General features: G+C 32.9%; 6 protein-coding genes and 1 long non-coding RNA gene across 12 annotated transcripts in view; 4 read left to right on the plus strand and 3 right to left on the minus strand.

Moving 5' to 3' along the window:
- Positions 1-15312, plus strand: part of LOC126871952 (dnaJ homolog subfamily C member 17) — a 19749-nt gene extending 4437 nt beyond the window's left edge. Inside the window, exons 1-2 of one of the 3 annotated variants that reach the window (XM_050631349.1) lie at positions 13320-13784; positions 14093-15312. In XM_050631349.1, coding sequence (XP_050487306.1) covers positions 14242-15117 — 876 coding nt within the window. In that variant the 5' untranslated portion in view covers positions 13320-13784; positions 14093-14241 and the 3' untranslated portion in view covers positions 15118-15312. Of the gene's footprint in view, positions 1-13317 lie in introns of those variants that run through there. The other 2 variants (XM_050631350.1, XM_050631348.1) reach the window with 2 other exon arrangements.
- LOC126871968 (uncharacterized) lies at positions 6-6098 on the minus strand. Its single transcript, XR_007691800.1, has 2 exons — positions 5960-6098; positions 6-1716 (listed from the first exon to the last, which is right to left on the minus strand). It is a non-coding gene; the product is annotated as an uncharacterized LOC126871968 (long non-coding RNA).
- LOC126871937 (uncharacterized) lies at positions 1374-7384 on the plus strand. 4 transcript variants are annotated; one of them, XM_050631319.1, is made up of 6 exons: positions 1374-1517; positions 2461-2807; positions 4281-4669; positions 4904-5240; positions 5412-5549; positions 5687-7384. In XM_050631319.1, the coding sequence occupies exons 3-6, from the start codon at positions 4387-4389 to the stop codon at positions 5841-5843; spliced, it is 915 nt and encodes a 304-aa protein (XP_050487276.1). In that variant the 5' UTR covers positions 1374-1517; positions 2461-2807; positions 4281-4386; the 3' UTR covers positions 5844-7384. The 4 variants fall into 4 exon arrangements, 3 of the variants coding, with proteins under 3 accessions (XP_050487276.1, XP_050487275.1, XP_050487274.1); XM_050631318.1 differs by having other exon boundaries at positions 4365-4669; XR_007691797.1 differs by lacking the exons at positions 1374-1517; positions 2461-2807 and having other exon boundaries at positions 2814-4669; positions 5687-5909; positions 6000-7384.
- Positions 6217-9499, plus strand: LOC126871949 (E3 ubiquitin-protein ligase RNF34). The gene is made up of 7 exons (XM_050631343.1): positions 6217-6355; positions 7336-7384; positions 7480-7672; positions 7787-7868; positions 8140-8374; positions 8474-8648; positions 8737-9499. Exons 2-7 carry the CDS (start codon positions 7337-7339, stop codon positions 8907-8909), a joined length of 906 nt encoding a protein of 301 aa, XP_050487300.1. The 5' UTR covers positions 6217-6355; position 7336; the 3' UTR covers positions 8910-9499.
- LOC126871960 (39S ribosomal protein L17, mitochondrial) lies at positions 9920-11092 on the plus strand. Its single transcript, XM_050631363.1, has 3 exons — positions 9920-10501; positions 10579-10789; positions 10869-11092. Exons 1-3 carry the CDS (start codon positions 10304-10306, stop codon positions 11000-11002), a joined length of 543 nt encoding a protein of 180 aa, XP_050487320.1. The 5' UTR covers positions 9920-10303; the 3' UTR covers positions 11003-11092.
- LOC126871933 (2-oxoisovalerate dehydrogenase subunit alpha, mitochondrial) lies at positions 10793-13206 on the minus strand. The gene is given in 9 exon segments (XM_050631311.1): positions 10793-11137; positions 11139-11210; positions 11312-11575; positions 11670-11873; positions 11960-12104; positions 12255-12416; positions 12491-12686; positions 12776-12985; positions 13058-13206. Coding segments are annotated over 9 exon segments (1455 nt in total). The 5' UTR covers positions 13121-13206; the 3' UTR covers positions 10793-10998.
- LOC126871932 (serine--tRNA ligase, cytoplasmic) lies at positions 15137-17428 on the minus strand. Its single transcript, XM_050631310.1, has 5 exons — positions 16791-17428; positions 16427-16711; positions 16131-16352; positions 15799-16055; positions 15137-15688 (listed from the first exon to the last, which is right to left on the minus strand). The coding sequence occupies exons 1-5, from the start codon at positions 17250-17252 to the stop codon at positions 15424-15426; spliced, it is 1491 nt and encodes a 496-aa protein (XP_050487267.1). The 5' UTR covers positions 17253-17428; the 3' UTR covers positions 15137-15423.
- Positions 17429-17461: the final 33 nt, after the last annotated feature.

The raw sequence follows: 17461 nt of genomic DNA on the forward strand, positions 1-17461 counted from the left end.
TAAAAAAAAAAAAAAAAAAAAAAAAAAAAAAAAGAAAAGAAAAAAAAAGAAAAAAAAAGGAAAAAGAAGAAAAAAGAGAAAAAAAAAGAAAAAGAAAAGAAAAGGAAGATAAAAAAAAAAGGAAGAGGAAGAAAAAGGAGTTGTTGCATCAGTTGAAGCGTTCGATTAAATATTGAAAATGTATGAATTGGGAAGAAATAGTCATCTACAAGAGAGGTAGATGGAAAGGAAAGCATTCGTACATAAAGCAAGTATGTACTAAGGAATTTTTCCAAATTACCTATTGTTTGTGGCCAACAAAAATATTAAATAATGAATGAGCGAGGAAAAGAAGGAGAGTTGGAAAAAGGGGGAGAGGAAGAGAGAATGTTTGTATTTGTTTTATCTGCGCATTATTCTATTACATATACTGAATTCCGAGTAAACATATTCGGTCAAATTAAATATTTTCATATACTCTTATATATCAACTAAGATTATTCGATAAAAATGAATTAAAAATAATATTCGTATAATGTACAGGACAATTAAGGGAAAATTCGAGAAATGTAGAATAGTATGAAAGATGGTTTTTGTGTGTTTATTACGTAAGGTCATGTTTTTATATACAAGACTTGCTTGTTTCAGTTATTACCTTATATACAATTCTTAAGTCCATAAATGCTTATTTTTGGCATTATTTCTGTATAAATACGAATAATACGCGTATAAGCACATGCACGTTAGTAAGTACACGCGACAGGTGTGCAAATTCGTTGTTTGTTTCTCGTAACGCGTAACAAGTAAGAAAAATATTTTATTGGAAAGGATTAATAATATAATAAAGGTTCTCGAATCCCAATGTTACGTATATTTCCTTGTATGTACGTAATCCATTTTTTAGGGGAAAGAGGAAGAAAGAAAGAAAAACGTTTTAATCACTTTATTTGGAAAATATCGATATTTGATAAGACGAACTGTCTTAAAACTTGTACGATTTCAAGTGTTGTCGTTTTGGTCAGCTGTCCTTCGTAACGTACGTACATATAATTTGAGTACTCTCTTCCCAGCCCCGTTTCTCTCCCTGTCACTCTCTTACTTTTAAACGTAATTTCAAATGTTTTATCGAAAATATTTACAATTTCTTTAACAAGCAGAACGAGAGAAGAAAACTTTCGATCGTCCTTTATACGTAGATGAGAATATTTATTAGTTTAAAAATAGAAGAATCTTCAAACAGTGGTGGTTCGTGGTTTCCTTGGGAATACCTTCGTTATATTAAATTCTGTTCATTTCGTATTTTTACATATGTTACGTACGAATACAAGTATTTACGATTTAATCTTTTTTTTATTAGTTACTAACGGGCTTGCATTTTTCTAGACTTGAAATACCCAGTACTATCGTAGTAAACACCCATTTACCTTTAATTTGAATCGAACGGCTGAAGAAATAACGAAGAGCTAAAAGGCGTCCTTTTGATTTTATCGCAACTAAAATTAAACAACAGCTAGTTAAAGAAACATTTTTATTTCGAGGTAACGTTTATGTTTTGATACTAAATTATAACGATGACATCGTTCCTTCTATTTTTCTCCCTTTCTTACTTTCTTCTCCCGTATACATGTATATAGAAATTAGAATACTTATACCTATTCGTTACACGCGTGTATCAATGGAAAATCTTTTATTCCATTCCGCTTAGGTGCGTTCGCAACATTTTGCAGCGTGCCCCGACTAAAAGCGGAAAATATTGATATTAGAATATAATATAAAATTGTTTCGATTATTTACGATTACTTTGGCCAGGTATGTATATGTGACAATTAGTCAAGTCTGCGTTCGAGCTCGTTTACCCGTGTCGATTCCCCGAGCAATTTACTATTAACTATATTGTTCAATTAAAAAGTTTGTAATAAAGTAAGTTGTGAATTTTATCATATTTTTTTTACTACGAGTTGGTCATTCAATTACTTTTATCAAGCTACGATCTGCCATGGTTTTACGAGAAGTGTGGATAGAGAAAGAAAGAAAGGAAAAGAAAGTAAGTAAGAAGATTTGAGTAAGAAGATACGATATCGCATAATAAAACGATGGGAATGAAAGTCAATAGCACTCGATAGTAACGTAAAGAACGCGAATACACGTGAGTGGGAAGTAATGTAACGGAGGATAACGCGCGAACTCGTAAAATGAGAAGCGCCGAGTGGATTACCGGTCAGTTCGAAACCGAGGCGAGAGTCAGTAGCTTCCTACGGTACACAAACGCGAACCATTACGTGATACATATCCAGTACGCGGATTAACTTTTACACAGTTCGATAAGAGAACTGTTGCATACGCGGTACACGCGCTAAACTACACTAAAATATAAATTACGATAATAAATTGCTACATGATATGCCATATATATATGTAGATACGATACACAATTGTATATTTAGAAATAAAATATATGTCTGTGTGACATGTTCGCTTTAGAAATACGGAACGAATAGCAATCGTTTTGGACATGTAAAGAAGATAGTAAAATTCGTCGACTATAGCCAGACAACGTGTGACCGTACGTGTTACAATTACGATCTAATGGAAGAGACAGATGCGGATATTTAAAAAAGAAGAAACATCGACTCGTTGTTAGAGAAATAAGGAAACTGGTCCTATTGGATTTGTATCAGCAGCGAAGAATCTGTGGTATTAAGTGCAATTATGTCGTAGCCCTGATAATCAGCGTCCATCAAAATTAGCCCAGTTATAGTACAACGACCGTCTGAGGTGCCTAACGCACCTTGATGAAACAAACAACGTGTCTCTACTGCAAATTGAAGGTATTTACTACATTACACCGACGTGTAACAGTCGATTCTTAATTCCCTTCTAATTATACGTCTCCTGAACTTTCTTCCAATCTCCTTTCCTCTCTATCGTTCGTCGCGTGTCTTTATCTTTTCTGTCTCGTCTTTCTTTCAATTCCTAGCTTCGTTCGATTCCAACTTTGAACACCTTTGCATAGACATGCGATAATACGATGTACCTATGTTATTCTTCGACTTGAACGTGTCTCTCTTCTTTCCACAAAGCGATCCTAATAATAAATATAGCCATCTTATTCGAATAGAAATAGAGTACACTGGGAAACAGAGGAAACATTGTGATGTAAATGAGAAATTATCGAAAACAACAGTTCTTTATTAAAGGTAATAATCGAGTCGAACGATTAAGCAAAATACTTAAATGCCGCGATTTGGAAGTACTAAGGGAGGAACAGGCAAAGTAATGGAAAGAATGGAAAATTATGACTGAATCGAAGGGGTGAAGGGAGAGAGGGAGCAAGTGCCTGCAAAATGGATAGTGATACAAAATCGAAAGACAGAAAAAGACAAAGGAAGGGAAAGGAAGCATATCGTATTATTCGTTACTTACGACCCAAATTTACAACAGGGCTTAACGGTGCAAACGAAAAACGTATGCGAGGTGATTGCTTAATTCGGTGTCTGAAGATTCGATTCATCGAGCGAGCCAGTTTCGTTTAATCTTGATTTCGGTGCACGTATTAACGTTGATCGAGGAATATCAACAGAACTTTATTTACACACGTATGTATGTGCGTGCATACGAACATACCGTATAACATACCTATATACTTTGTTATATCGCTCGGTTGACCCACCTTTTCATTTCCTTTAGATTTTCTGCTAGCACTTTCAAACGCGCTACTAGAAACGCTGAACGCGCTGTGTGTACATATATATATATATATACATACATACATACGTGTAAGATGCATACGCGCGCGCTTAAGCGTAGGCAAAGAGCCCATGATAAAGATGATTTACAGAGTAGATTAATTGAAATAGGGGTTTACATTTCTTACGCCTAGTCGAATGCGAACAAAATAGATCCTTGTTAGATAAATGATAACGCGAACACGTGTACACTTTGTTGTTTTCACACTATGCACATATGCGGTCTATGTACGGTTTATCAACGCCAGACAATTGCGATATCGTGAAAGAAGAGAATCGATCTTTTCGTAATTTCCTGTCGATAAAAATGAACATACCAATGATCCTCCGTTACCGTTACGATTACGGAATTACGCTTACGATTACGATTTCGGGAATGTTAACATACGCTGAACACGTTTCGCGGTTGCTGCGTGATTGCGACTATTGCTATACGATGCCCTACATCGCCGTTCGACGCGTACCGTGCATACAAAGATATCGCATGTTTATGTGTTCATACGATGTTACACAGATAACGGGAATCTTTTTAATTCACGATTCTTCCTACGTTAGATCCGATGTGAAAACGCATGCCTCAGGATTCATTGATTCTCTTTTTTTTTTTTTCTCTCCTACGATATCTCGTCCCGTTTTAAGAGTACGCAAGAGAAGAGAAGAGATGGAAAGAAAAAGAAGCATACTGGCACTGGTTGGACTAATTCTATTTCTCAAGTCTTCGAATACCGAAAGCGGTAGCAGCGGTGGCAACGGCAACAGCTATAACGGACACTTATTTTCTCACCACCATCGACAGAAGAGACTGCTTTGGATAACTAACGATGGTCGAATAGCTTTACCACCAGGCACGATTATGACGATAACTCCAACATTGGCGTTACCCTTTGTCAGATACCCTCCCTATGGTTTTCTTAGCAACATGACTGTTAGCCTTCCCTTTACCAGTGAGTACATATGTCTATCGTCGCTCGTTTCCTCTCTTATCTTCGTTTCTTCATCTTCCGTCATTTAGTTACGTTATACACGTCCCTGTTTCTTTATTTCTTTCTTATAGACCTATACACGTATAGACCTTTATCGATCTTTCTTGCTCAAACTGCTTCTAATCATCTTCCCTTCCTTTTTTCTCCTCTTTTCTTCTTTTCGTTCTCACTTTTTATTTGTCATCATTTTTACAGTCGATTTCGACAAACTGGGTTTAACCGATAACGAAAACCCTTACGGCGCTTTACCATCGGCGTTTGACACTACTGCAAGGGATCAGGGATCGAATGCCGCAGAATTTATCGCGACATTCGTAAAACGTGGAATCAGCAAAAGAGAAGCACTCGCAGATTTGCCAAAGAACGCACTTTACGGAGGTGAAAGAGCTCTTTTGTATGGTACCGCTGAGGATATGCTCGCAAATTTCGGTTTAAATGGAAAGGCCTGTCTATTAAGGGCAATCTGTGAAGTGCAGGGGCATCCCCTAAGCAATTTCGGCTTAATCGGGGAAATGCTCAAACTCTTTTTCACGTAAGCATCTTTCTCACCTTACTCCCTACACGCATACTATGTACTTATTTTTATTTATTCCGATTTCTTCTTCTATGATCCTGTTTGGTTCTGTGTATGGTATCTTTGAAAATGAAATCCAAATTTCCTAACGTGTTCCATAATGCGTATGTATATGTGTATTATTTACAGTGCTAGCAAATCACCATTTTCGAACCTTTTAAAAGAATATGTTGAAGCTGAAAATAGAGGCAAGTTTCATGGGGAATGTTGGCCTTACTTCAAAGATTGTCCAAAATCGTTATTCCGCTTATCAGAGAATAAATATACGTATGTAAATATATAAATAAACAAGTGCAATTACAATAATCATTTCGTATCATATGTATGTACAAGTGCATACGCATGTATGTGTTTCAATACACGTTTATTTTATAAATTATCGATTATGTTACATATTTTTCCAGGAAAGATGCCTTCCACGAAGATGCTACAACTGACGAATCAGATGAGATAGAAAAGAAAAATCGATACTTTCCTTCGATCCAGTCAATGGATCGAGCAACAAAGAGAGAAACTCAGTTTTCTCGAAATTTGAAACGTGCGATACACCCGTTAATGTAAATAAAGTCACTCGAAGCTTAGTCTAGATACATGCATATAGTATGTATATTCCCAAGTCGAAAAAAGGTATGACACGAATCAACTATTGTATGTATATGTATACTTAACTTACTTACGCGCATCTTTCCTTTCCTTCGAAATATTTTTCTTTACTAGGCTTGGCTTTAAAGCCAGATCGAAGTCGATTTTGACCAACACCCACTTATTACTCCTTCAATTTCACGATCGTAAACTGAAAAAAGCTGCGCTTTCTCGACTTGATGGAAAATCAAATATGTAATTGCATTTTACGCTTTATCGGCCCCCCATTGTGAGGCATACGTCGCATGTGCGCATGGCACGTGCACGATCTTTCATCGCCATATTATATTTAGTAATTTATTTGGTGTTCGTATCGTCCTAGATCATAATAAAAATACGGTAGAAAAGTACCTTTCAGTCGTTTTAAATTACACAACAATTGCGATTTCGATCATTTTTTATTGTATCGATGTGCGTTCGAACGAATACACGTATGTATGTATGTATGTATAGTGTATATATACTCTTATTTCTCGTCATCTTCTCTGTATAATGTTCCGTATTCAATTTTCTTGTACGTGTATATACATGTACGCGTATTAAAATTTCAACGTGTAATCAACTACACAAATTTATCTATCTAAAACACAATCAGGCCAATTCTATAACAGAATATTGCAGTGAATGAAAATCTTCTTATTACTATATTTGTCGTTAGATATGTATACCTTGTAAGAGTAATTAACAGTTTTAATAGTATGCGCGACGAGCAAAACTAAAATTGTTTCACATAGTATAAATATTTGTCAGCTAGCAATAGATAAAACGATAAGAAGAATAAAATAATGTATAATAAGAAAATTAAAAATTAGAAAATTATTATTAAAGGATAAAAAACATAGAAAATTGGAAATAAATAAACATTAAATCGCAGCTATTCAAAAGTATACTCGACGTTATGCGACATGTGCGTAATTTATACTAAATTCTGGTACTGATAATACATATATTGTAGATAAGTTGTATTTCCAATATCGAATATGTGATAACAGTTACGTACGTAGCAATCATACTTACACATTATTGCTTACCAATTATTTATTACGTTACATTTCCATTTATCGCCATCTATAATAAAATCTTGCGAAATTTTACTGTATTTTACTATATTTTACTATATTTTAGTACCTCGTATGAATTTGTTATGGTTCTAATTATCAAGTTGTGATATTTTGAAACACGCTGGAGGTACATCATAAAAATATAGCGTATTATGATCTTGCTCTTTTTTCGTATACCTTTTTATTAATATTTATAGTGAAAGTACATTTATAATTGAAACTACTTATTTACTTAAGTTGTACTTACTCTTACTACTTATTTACGTAATATTTATTTTTGTCCGGCTGTGTAAACTTAACCTCTAAATTTTCAACTGTATTTTTATTATTACATTATTCTTATAAGATAGTATGGCTTGTGAAGCTTGTAACGTAAAATTCAGCTTCTTCACACGCAAGGTAAGAACCATCGTATTATATATCTACGTGCCTTTTTATTGCCAAAGACATGTTAAAAATGAGTACTTTATTTATTTACTATGACATATTTTCAGAAACAATGTATGGATTGTTTGAGGCATTTTTGTTCTGAATGTGTAATTAAGCGTTTGGACAAGATATTAAGTTGTAATACTTGTAATATGTTGTCACGAAGACCTTTAACACGAAGTCTAATTGCACAAGTACGGTCCAAAGATATACAACGGTATCTGTTGGCAAAGAAGATACCGATTAAAGGATGTATTGGTGTGTATACCACGGCGAGAAAATGTTTAAGTTACAGAAGATATTTAACATTTAGAATTGCTGACAATATCTTTTAGTTAATATTCTTGTTTTTCCCTTTCATTTTGACTGCAGAAAAGGAAGACTTGATAAAATTGTTAATGACATTTGCTAGTGGTGCTAATGTTCATTTGAGTACGGAAGATGCAGGAAACATGTAAGTTCCATTTGGCGTGGAGCTGAAAGTTGCGTGGAGCAAAAAGAATCCAAAATTATTTCATCGACTCTAAATTCAAAACATACGATATCGACGTTAATTACAAGTATTAATATTGTATATTTCTTGTTTGAGAGTTATAGATTTCTGTAGTATCACGTATATCTAACAAAAAAAAGAGGAGAAAGGAAACATTCATACATATGTATTGAAATTACAAAAAAATGAGAAGTATTTAACAAATCATTTCTTTATTCAACTCTAATTTCAGTGATAGTTCTCTCCCTAACCGATCAGCAACTACAAACGATGAGTATAATAGACAAGTTTTTAATCGTACACACGAAATCAGTGCTTCAAGAGTTGATAGCAATGAAATTCCAGAAACAATTCCTAGACTTAACTTTTATTCGAATGGAAGAGCAGAACCGATACATTCGGTAGAAGAGAAAATTTCAAAAGTTTCTAATATTCAACATTCCGATGTATGTGCAGAAGCACCTATGGTATGTATAATTATAATAGTATTGTTTTATAATTATTTTCTCATAATAATGTGTGTACGTATTATTATATTTCTTCTACTTTTTTTTCATTCTATGCAGAATCCTGTAAAATTATCTGACATAAATACATTATCAGAACTGGAATGTTTAAACGTGAAGCAATTAAAAAATTTGCTAAGTATAAATCGAGTTGATTATAAAGGCTGCGTAGAAAGATGCGAATTATTGAATAGAGCTTCCAGATTATGGGAAGAATACAGGCAGTCAAGAACAAGTAAGATACGACTCCTTTATCAAACATTTGGTCGTTTGACTTTTTAAGAATAAAAAGATGTTTAACTTGCACACCTTATTCTTAATAGAAGCTGAAATTTTGGACGAAAATCTGTGCAAAATTTGTTGGGACGAACCAGTTGAATGTATAATCCTGGAATGTGGCCATATGGCTTGTTGTTTGAATTGTGGCAAACAAATGTCGGAATGTCCAATATGTAAACAGTATGTAGTGAGGGTAGTGCGATTTTTTAAAGCTTAACAAAAATACAGTAATGTTTAATACCATGGAATATGTAATATTCAATAAAACAAAATCGAAAAAGGGCGAATATAATCGCTACCATCGTGATATTTTAGATTTAGTGTTTATTGGCACATTCTATTGCCATCATAGATTATAATATAATCGAAATAAAATATAATCTTTTATATTAATGCAAATGCAATGAAATAACATGTATCGACATATACCATAAATATGTCTCAACATTTTCTATAAATATTTTTATTAAAAAATATGATCGAAAAGAAGGAGGCACTTATTTGGATGCCTATTAGATATATGTAAGCATTTTGCTCTACTTAAAAAAGTAGCTAATCTCTTTGATACGAGCGTAGATTATAATCAACAGCCACCGAGTGCATCCTCAAAGCTGAACGACGACTATAGTCGACAATACGCTACGCTACGCAATTGTTGCCGTTCTCATTTGCGATCGTCAAGTAACACTACTACGAAGCGCCGTATCGAAGAAGTTAAAAGTTTAAAGTAATCAAATTTAGTAACGACCACTGTATCCTTTTATCCTCGTTTCTCTTTGCCGAAAATAAATTGATTGAAATTGGTAACCTCGTTGTTGTGACCTCTTTTTATCAGCAGAAATTTACGAGTCATCAATTTGAATTAACTGTTTACTATGCATCATACATAATACATAACAATACATACATATTTAAAACTCTTGACCATCCAATGTTACATTATTCTATTCTATAACTGATATATACTTGTCAAACTGTTCTTTATCATTTTTTGTTATAATATTTTACAAAATAAGAAAATATGTTGTCTATATGTATATTTAAATATATAATAATAGAACAATACAAATTTTCTACTAACATATGCACAACTATGTAACTTATTAATTTTATTTTTTATACATATAGCTATTATATACTACAAAATCAATTTTTAAATTTTATGTTTTGATTTTATATGTGTATGCAATGCAATATATATATCAGTGACAACACAAATATTAACGGTATTTTAGAAATTTCTCTCTATTCTTATGCTTTCGCTTATAATTTATTTACAATTTTTTAGTTTTGTCGAATTAAAATTTAGTAATGTAAGGCAATATTAAAATTCAACAGGACGATCAGGACGATAAATATTGGTCAATTTTAAGTTGATTTCAACACGTTTTTTCATAAAATAAAATTTAATTGAAATCTGTAGTATGATTGATTAAAACAGAAACACGACGTGATGTAAAGATCACAAAGAATTTTCCTCGATATTAAAGAAATTTCATAAGATTAACTACGAAAAAAGTGTATAATAGCCTTTATAGCAACATACAATACATTAATTTAAAAACATTACGGATAAATAGTAAAGACTACCGTTCAATATAAATAGTAAAAATGAATCAGGCGAAGATTGATAAGCTAGTTTCTAGGTTAAGGTACAATGTTGGACCAAAACCACGCAAATTAAAGAATATAGATGGTCCAGAAGGAAGATTGCGAAAAATTAAAAAAACATTAACTGCTGTAATTAAATATGAAAGGATTGAGTTAAATTATGCAAGGGCAGATGAGACAAGAGGTTATGTTGAACGAGTGAGTATCATGTAAACTGTTCTCGATGCGCGTTATATGTTTAATATTATATCTTTAATATTTTGTCTCGATTATAGTTAATATCAGAAGCGTTACGTCATGGTCCTCAACATATAGAAACAATGGAACTTGCAAAGTTCTGGATAATAGAAAAACAACTCATCCATAAACTTTTTAAGGTTCTTGTACCAAGATATCAAGACTATACAACTTCATTTACAAAACTTCATAATGCACCATATATATATCCAGGCTATGCATATAAAAGGGCTGTTTTGGAATTGAAAGGTGTGTTTTATAACAAATTTTATTTATTTACAAATTTAAAGAAAGTCACAGCTGAAATTAATATTAATTGTAATTATAGGGAATGTATATCCCGCTATAGAACAAGTCAACCCATATCAACATAATTTACTTCACAATTTATTACTGGATGCAGCTAGAAAAGAGTACAGAATGGAAAAGTATAAAGAAATAGCTGCTAACATGAAGTTTTAGAGAGTATGTAAATGTTTTATTATTAAATGATATAAAAAATATGCAATATCAATATAAATTAGTAAATACAATTGATTTAATCTGCTGTTATTATTTTGTTGAATTTGATTATTAAATTGATTATTGTTGTTATTATCGTTCAAAAAGGTGCAATGGATAATGTTTGTGAAATTCCATAACATGTTCCTCCATAGAATGCATTTGTTTACTGAAATTAAAAAGATGCATTAGTAATTAAAGAAATTTCAAAAATTCGTTTATAAAATATTTTGAAGGATAATGTTATTAGTTTAATGTTTTCAAACAAACCTAATATGCTTTGGCATTGTGTGATATACGTCCGTGAATAATTCTTTCCAGCATGGTTTAAGTTCCTTTTCTGCTTCCGCAAAAGCAAGTAAAACAGAATTTTTTATGCGTTTCTTTAATTCCTTATCTTGTTGTTCACACCACAAACCGATCGATTCCAGATAATTATGATACCTGGTTATTGGTGTATAATGATTCCAATGCTCTATTTCATCATTTGATCGATATGCAGTACTGTCATCGGAAGTACTGTGGTGACCGATTCTGAAATATATGTCAAGAAAAAGGGGGAAACTATGTAACATAGGATGTTTTAAAAAATTAATATGTACAGAAAAAGAATAATGCTTTTGTATACCGATAAGTCATAGCTTCAATTAAAAAAGGTTTCCCTTTTTTAATGCATAATTCGCGAGCAGCTTTTGTTGCATAATACATAGCAAGAACATCATTACCATCTACACGGATTGTTGATATCCCATATGCTGGTCCTCTTGCCGCAATCCCATCACCTTTAAACTGTTCTCGAGTAGGAGTTGAGATTGCATAACCATTATTACGACTAGAAACAGATGATGTGAAACAGTTTTTTAAACATATGTTTAATGCACCTTCATGTTTTTGCATATAATGGACAGTTAACTTTACCATATAAAAATGATTGGACACTCCAAAGTTGCAGCAAAATTGAAGGCTGCATGAGCATCCCCTTCGCTAGCAGCACCTTCACCAAAGTAACAAACTACACATGCATTCTTTTTAGATAGTTTAAGTGCGTATGCTGTACCTACAGCTACAAATGATTAGAATGGCAGTATTAGAATAATTAGAATTATATCCTAGTAATGACTTTATATATATGTCTCATATCATGACGAGACACTTATGTTGTGAATTTTAAAGAAATTGTTGTATAGCTTGAAACAGTAAGAAACAACAATACCTTGAGGTAATTGTGTTGTTAAAGGAGATGAAATAGTAACAAAGTTCAATTTCTTTGATCCATAGTGAACAGGCATTTGCTTTCCCTTTGAAACATCTTTGTGGTTACCATAACATTGATTCATAAAGTCTATGATAGAATGTCCACGCCATAACAAGACACCTATAAAATTATTTTATAATAAATGATATGTAATTCTAATTATTAATTAAATACATCACTATTTTATTCTATACCTGCTTCTCGATATTGAGCATATATAATGTCCTCCAATGTAACAGCAGCAGCAGAACCAATTTGAGTAGCCTCTTCTCCTATATTGGTCATGTAAAATGATATACGTCCTTGTCGTTGAGATTCGTATAGGATTTTGTCCATTATATTCAGAGTAATCATTTTATCATACATTCTAATCATGGTATCCTGATCTAACTTAAATGTTAGAAGAAAAACATATCATTGAGAAAATAAAAAGAAAGAATTATTTGCATGTAACATTAATAAACATTAGTCATGCAAACCTTGAGATCCTCTGGTAATTGTACATGTTTATGTGATAAATTTAAAATTCTAAATGTTGGTAAAGGATTGTAACATTGCTTGTCAATAAACTTTAATTCATTAGTAAAAATAGTTTGTATCCCTAAAAAAGAAGGGTCTTTTGTATCAGTGACGGAACCAATTTTAGCATTAGTAGTTTTATTGGTACAGTACTGTTGTACCCATTGTACCTAAATTCATGGAACAGGAAAGATTAAACTTAATTTCACTTTTGTACTATTTCTAATGTTTTCTATACTTACCTGCTGTAATGCATTTTTAAAATATATTCGTTTCCCGTATTTGAAAAAGACCTTTTTAATCATTGCTATACGAACAATTATATTTAGCAATATTCAAGTCTTTGTCACGATGATTACTGGCAATACTGATTATCTTGTTTTCATTTTAAAATTTATGTAACAGTGTTGTGTACAAGGTACACGCGTGCGCATGAATAGCGAGGAGGGGGAAAGAGAGACACTAGTACTTCATATGCACTAATACTACTAGTATCAGTGAGGAAATTTCCTTTTGTCCCAATTATTAGGTTGTCTTTCGTTATCTGCACGTAGTTGCTGTATCTAATGTTTATGCAAACATGAAACCTAATCTGTCAAATGTTGTGGTCTTTACCTTCAGTCGCCTTCTAACTGTCGTAGAATACATTTCGTTTGCATTGAAGTCTTAAAGCGTAAAAGAAAAAGCATATCCGACTTATAACGCTGTATTGTTTTAAAAAAGGCAACAGTGATATCGCAACCGGGATTTACATCGTGTATGGGAGTGGTACTACAAGTGTTCAGACAGTTCGTAGTTGGTTTAGAAGGTTTAGAACTGGTAATTTTAATCTGGAAGATGAAAAACGCAACGGCCGCCCATCCATTACGTATACGAAGAAAGTGATATATAATACCACAAACGAGAAATAGGTTCTGATAATATGGAACTCAATAGGTTCTTGTATGTGCTAGCATGCAACCAAACAGGGTAGATTCCTAACCTTAAGCTTAAATATATAGGTTTTTGTATATGTAAATTGTAAACAAATAGGGCAGATTCCTAATTTTAAGGGTTCTTGTATATGCTAACTTATAACTTATTGTACATGCTAACGTTTTCCTCAGCACTTGGCCGCATGGTGCAGCACCTGTACTGTAAAACAATTAGAATTACGGGCTCAGTACTCTCATTTCCTCTCTGTTACGATATAACAACTCCCGATATTAAAAGCAATTACCCCTCTACTGGAGTTTCCAGACCTATGTATACGATCGTGATTTCGTTAATGCTTTCAGTTTTCAGGTATTTATCCAAATTTCCATCCAAATTTGTTTAGAAGACCGTCTTTGGAAAAGCTCTGTTCGGATATCGTAGTGAGATCACGTCGCTCGTGTGCATCGAGCCTACACAGTGTCTAATATATAAACATATATAAAAACAGAAGATGGATCTGTATGAATTAATTGGTATAGAAAGAACAGCTTCTGTTCAAGAAATTAAGAAAGCATATCGTAAGAAAGCTCTGTGTTGCCATCCTGACAAAAATCCAGATAATCCAAAAGCAGCTGAATTATTTCATGAATTATCACGAGCCTTGGAGATTCTTATTGATACATCTGCTCGGGCAGCTTATGACAAAGTTATTAATGCTAAGTATCAACAAAAATTACGTGCCAAAGAATTTGATTTAAAACGCAAAAAATTGAAAGAAGATTTGGAAGCACGGGAATTTGCTGAAAAGTCTTTGAATACAGATAATGAGAAATTACAGGCTGAGATAGAGCGATTGCGAAAAGAAGGATCAAAGCAAGTACAGGAAGAAATAGCACTTATGAATAGACACATTGAAAAACAATCAAAAGTAGTTTACAAGGAATCAGAAACTAACAGTGATTCTTATAGATTAAAAGTGAAATGGAAGTCTCATAAAGATCAGACCAACAATGACGGATATGACTATAATACGTTATATAGAATTTTCTCAAAGTATGGAAAAATAATTGCTCTTGTTATTTCCTCCACAAGAGAAGGCAGAGCATTAGTAGAGTATCAAAAAAGAAGCGATGCTGAAATGGCTCTAAACTATGAAATTGGTTTAGCTCAATATCCACTTAAACTTCAGAAGTTATGGGACAAAGAGGAAAAATCAAACATTTCTGCCACAGAAACTGCTTATAATGATGGTAATTTTACGAAGCACATGGTAGATCAAAGTATGTTTGATATTGAACAATTTGAACATTCTGTATTGAATAATTTAAAGAAAGCTGAAGAAAGAAAAAGATCTATAGGAAAACAGGACACGATGGAAAGCACTTGATTAAATATTTTTATGTTGATTATACTGTTCTTAAGTTTTTATTATGCAAATTGTTACAACTTGCACCTGAATAGCAAAATTATATTATAGACATATGGAATATGGACTGAAAGATATTGAAGCATATTGTATATATCTATATCGTTAAAATAAGTAATAAAATTTATACACAAAAGTTTTACAGATATTCTAATACATTTATGGGAAATTTATTTGTCAATTGTAACAAACAATTATTCTATTTTATAAGCATATTGGATCCGAGACTTATAGCACTTAGACTGTAACTAAATTCATTATAATTATTTAAGTGCAGATAACATCCTTTCGTTCCTTTTGCTTTTTTTGTTTTTTTACTTCTGTTTCATCGATAGGTGCTGGTTTAACAAACGGAATTTCATACTCGTATTCTGTTGGCATAAATTGTGCAAGAACCTTTGGTACTTTAACAGAAGTATCTGTTTGATGTACTTCCAAAATTGCACATATGACGCGAGTAACCGCACACATAGTTGCATTTAACATATGAACGTAATCTGTATTAGCATTCATCTTCTTGGTTTGACCATATCTAAAACACATCAATAGGATACTTCACTTACAGAAAATGCGATAATAACAATAATAATAATAAAATAAAATATGTTGTAGTATTCAACTTTATTATGTTTTGCTTATTACCTGACCAGTAAACGTCTTGCTTGATAATCTAAGCAGTTGCTACATGAGACGAGTTCGCGAAAAGCGCTTGATCCCGGAAACCATGCTTCTAAGTCTAGTTTTTTTGAAGCAGCATTATTCAATGCACCAGATACTATATTTACTATACGATAAGGGATCTCCAAAGATTTATAAAATTCTTCTGCATTTGAAATCATTTCTTCCATCATTTGCCAAGATTTATCATCATATGGTGATGTTAAACAGAATTGCTCTACCTATCATCCATGTATATCTAATATGTAAATTCATATTATGTTCCATATAATAAATGAAACTAAAGCTACAATTACTTTTTCAAATTGATGAACCCTAAAAATGCCTCTAGTATCACGTCCATGAGATCCAACTTCTTGCCTAAAACATGTAGATAGTCCTGCATACTTAATTGGTAAAATATTTTCAGGAATCCATTCGTTTCTATGAAACGCAGCTATCGGTTGCTCAGATGTAGCAATCAAATATTTTTCTTCAATTTCTTTATCGTCATTGCGTTCACTACCCTTACCAATTACCTAAACGAATAAAATTTTAATCGAGATCAAGTTGGTATTTATGTACTTGTACGTGTAATTAATTAATTTTATACCTTGTATAATTCTTCATCAAATTGAGATAATTGTGCTACTTCTTGCATAACATCCTTACGCATAAAGAATGGCGTGTAAAGTGGTTTGTAACCTTTTACATGTAACTGCCTGAGAGCTAATTGAATTAACGCATGCTGCAGAAAAACTGCTGGTCCTGTTAAAAAATAACCACGCCCCCCTGAGACATTAGTGCCACGTTCTCCATCTATACCATCTATCATGTATATTAAATCAACATGAGAATACTTCTTTTTCTGTGTACAATCTCCACAAGTTCTCTCAACCTAAAAATAAAAGCAGCAATTTTTTGTATCCATTGTTTTGTATCGACACGTAGAAGATTTCTCGCATTAAATTATATACTTTATTTTCCTCCTCGTCATTGCTAATTGGTACAGACTCATGCAATATGTTTCCTATTTCTTTGAGTGCACGGTTTCTTTCCAATTCGGTTAAGACTAAATCTTTATCATTTGTTCGAATAGCATCGTCGATGGAACCACGAACAGTTTTGATCTGTGCAACTGTTAACGATTTCAGGTTATTAGGCAATAAATTTTCCAGGTTTTCAAGAATATCCTTTGAGACAGTGTCATCGCCGCCCACTGCTTCCTTTTTTTTCATTTTCTCTCCTATCTCTTTGCTGCATACATTTTTTAATTTATTTAAGTTATCAGCTCTGTGTCGCAGCTGACGCCAAATTTTATCTTTTTCGATCACCGTGTCGACTAAATTTACATCTTTAAAACGTTTCCTTTGATTTTCTCGCACTTTATCTGGATCAAACCCTTTATCCTTTCGAAACAGCTCTAAATCCAGTACCATGATTAGTAGCGGTGAAATTATAGAACGTTTTTTGAATTTCTATTTAATTACACGTGGAATATCTATATGTCAGCAAGGAGACAAGATCCTCCAACTCACCACCGATCACTACATTTATACTATAATCGTGGCTTACAGTGCTTACTTGAGAACTGTACCGATAGATGTACTGGAACGTCTGGAACTGTTACTTGCATTCGACACTGGTT

This window comes from Bombus huntii, chromosome 12 (genome assembly GCF_024542735.1).
Source record: "Bombus huntii isolate Logan2020A chromosome 12, iyBomHunt1.1, whole genome shotgun sequence".
Classification (NCBI taxonomy): Eukaryota; Metazoa; Arthropoda; class Insecta; order Hymenoptera; family Apidae; genus Bombus; species Bombus huntii.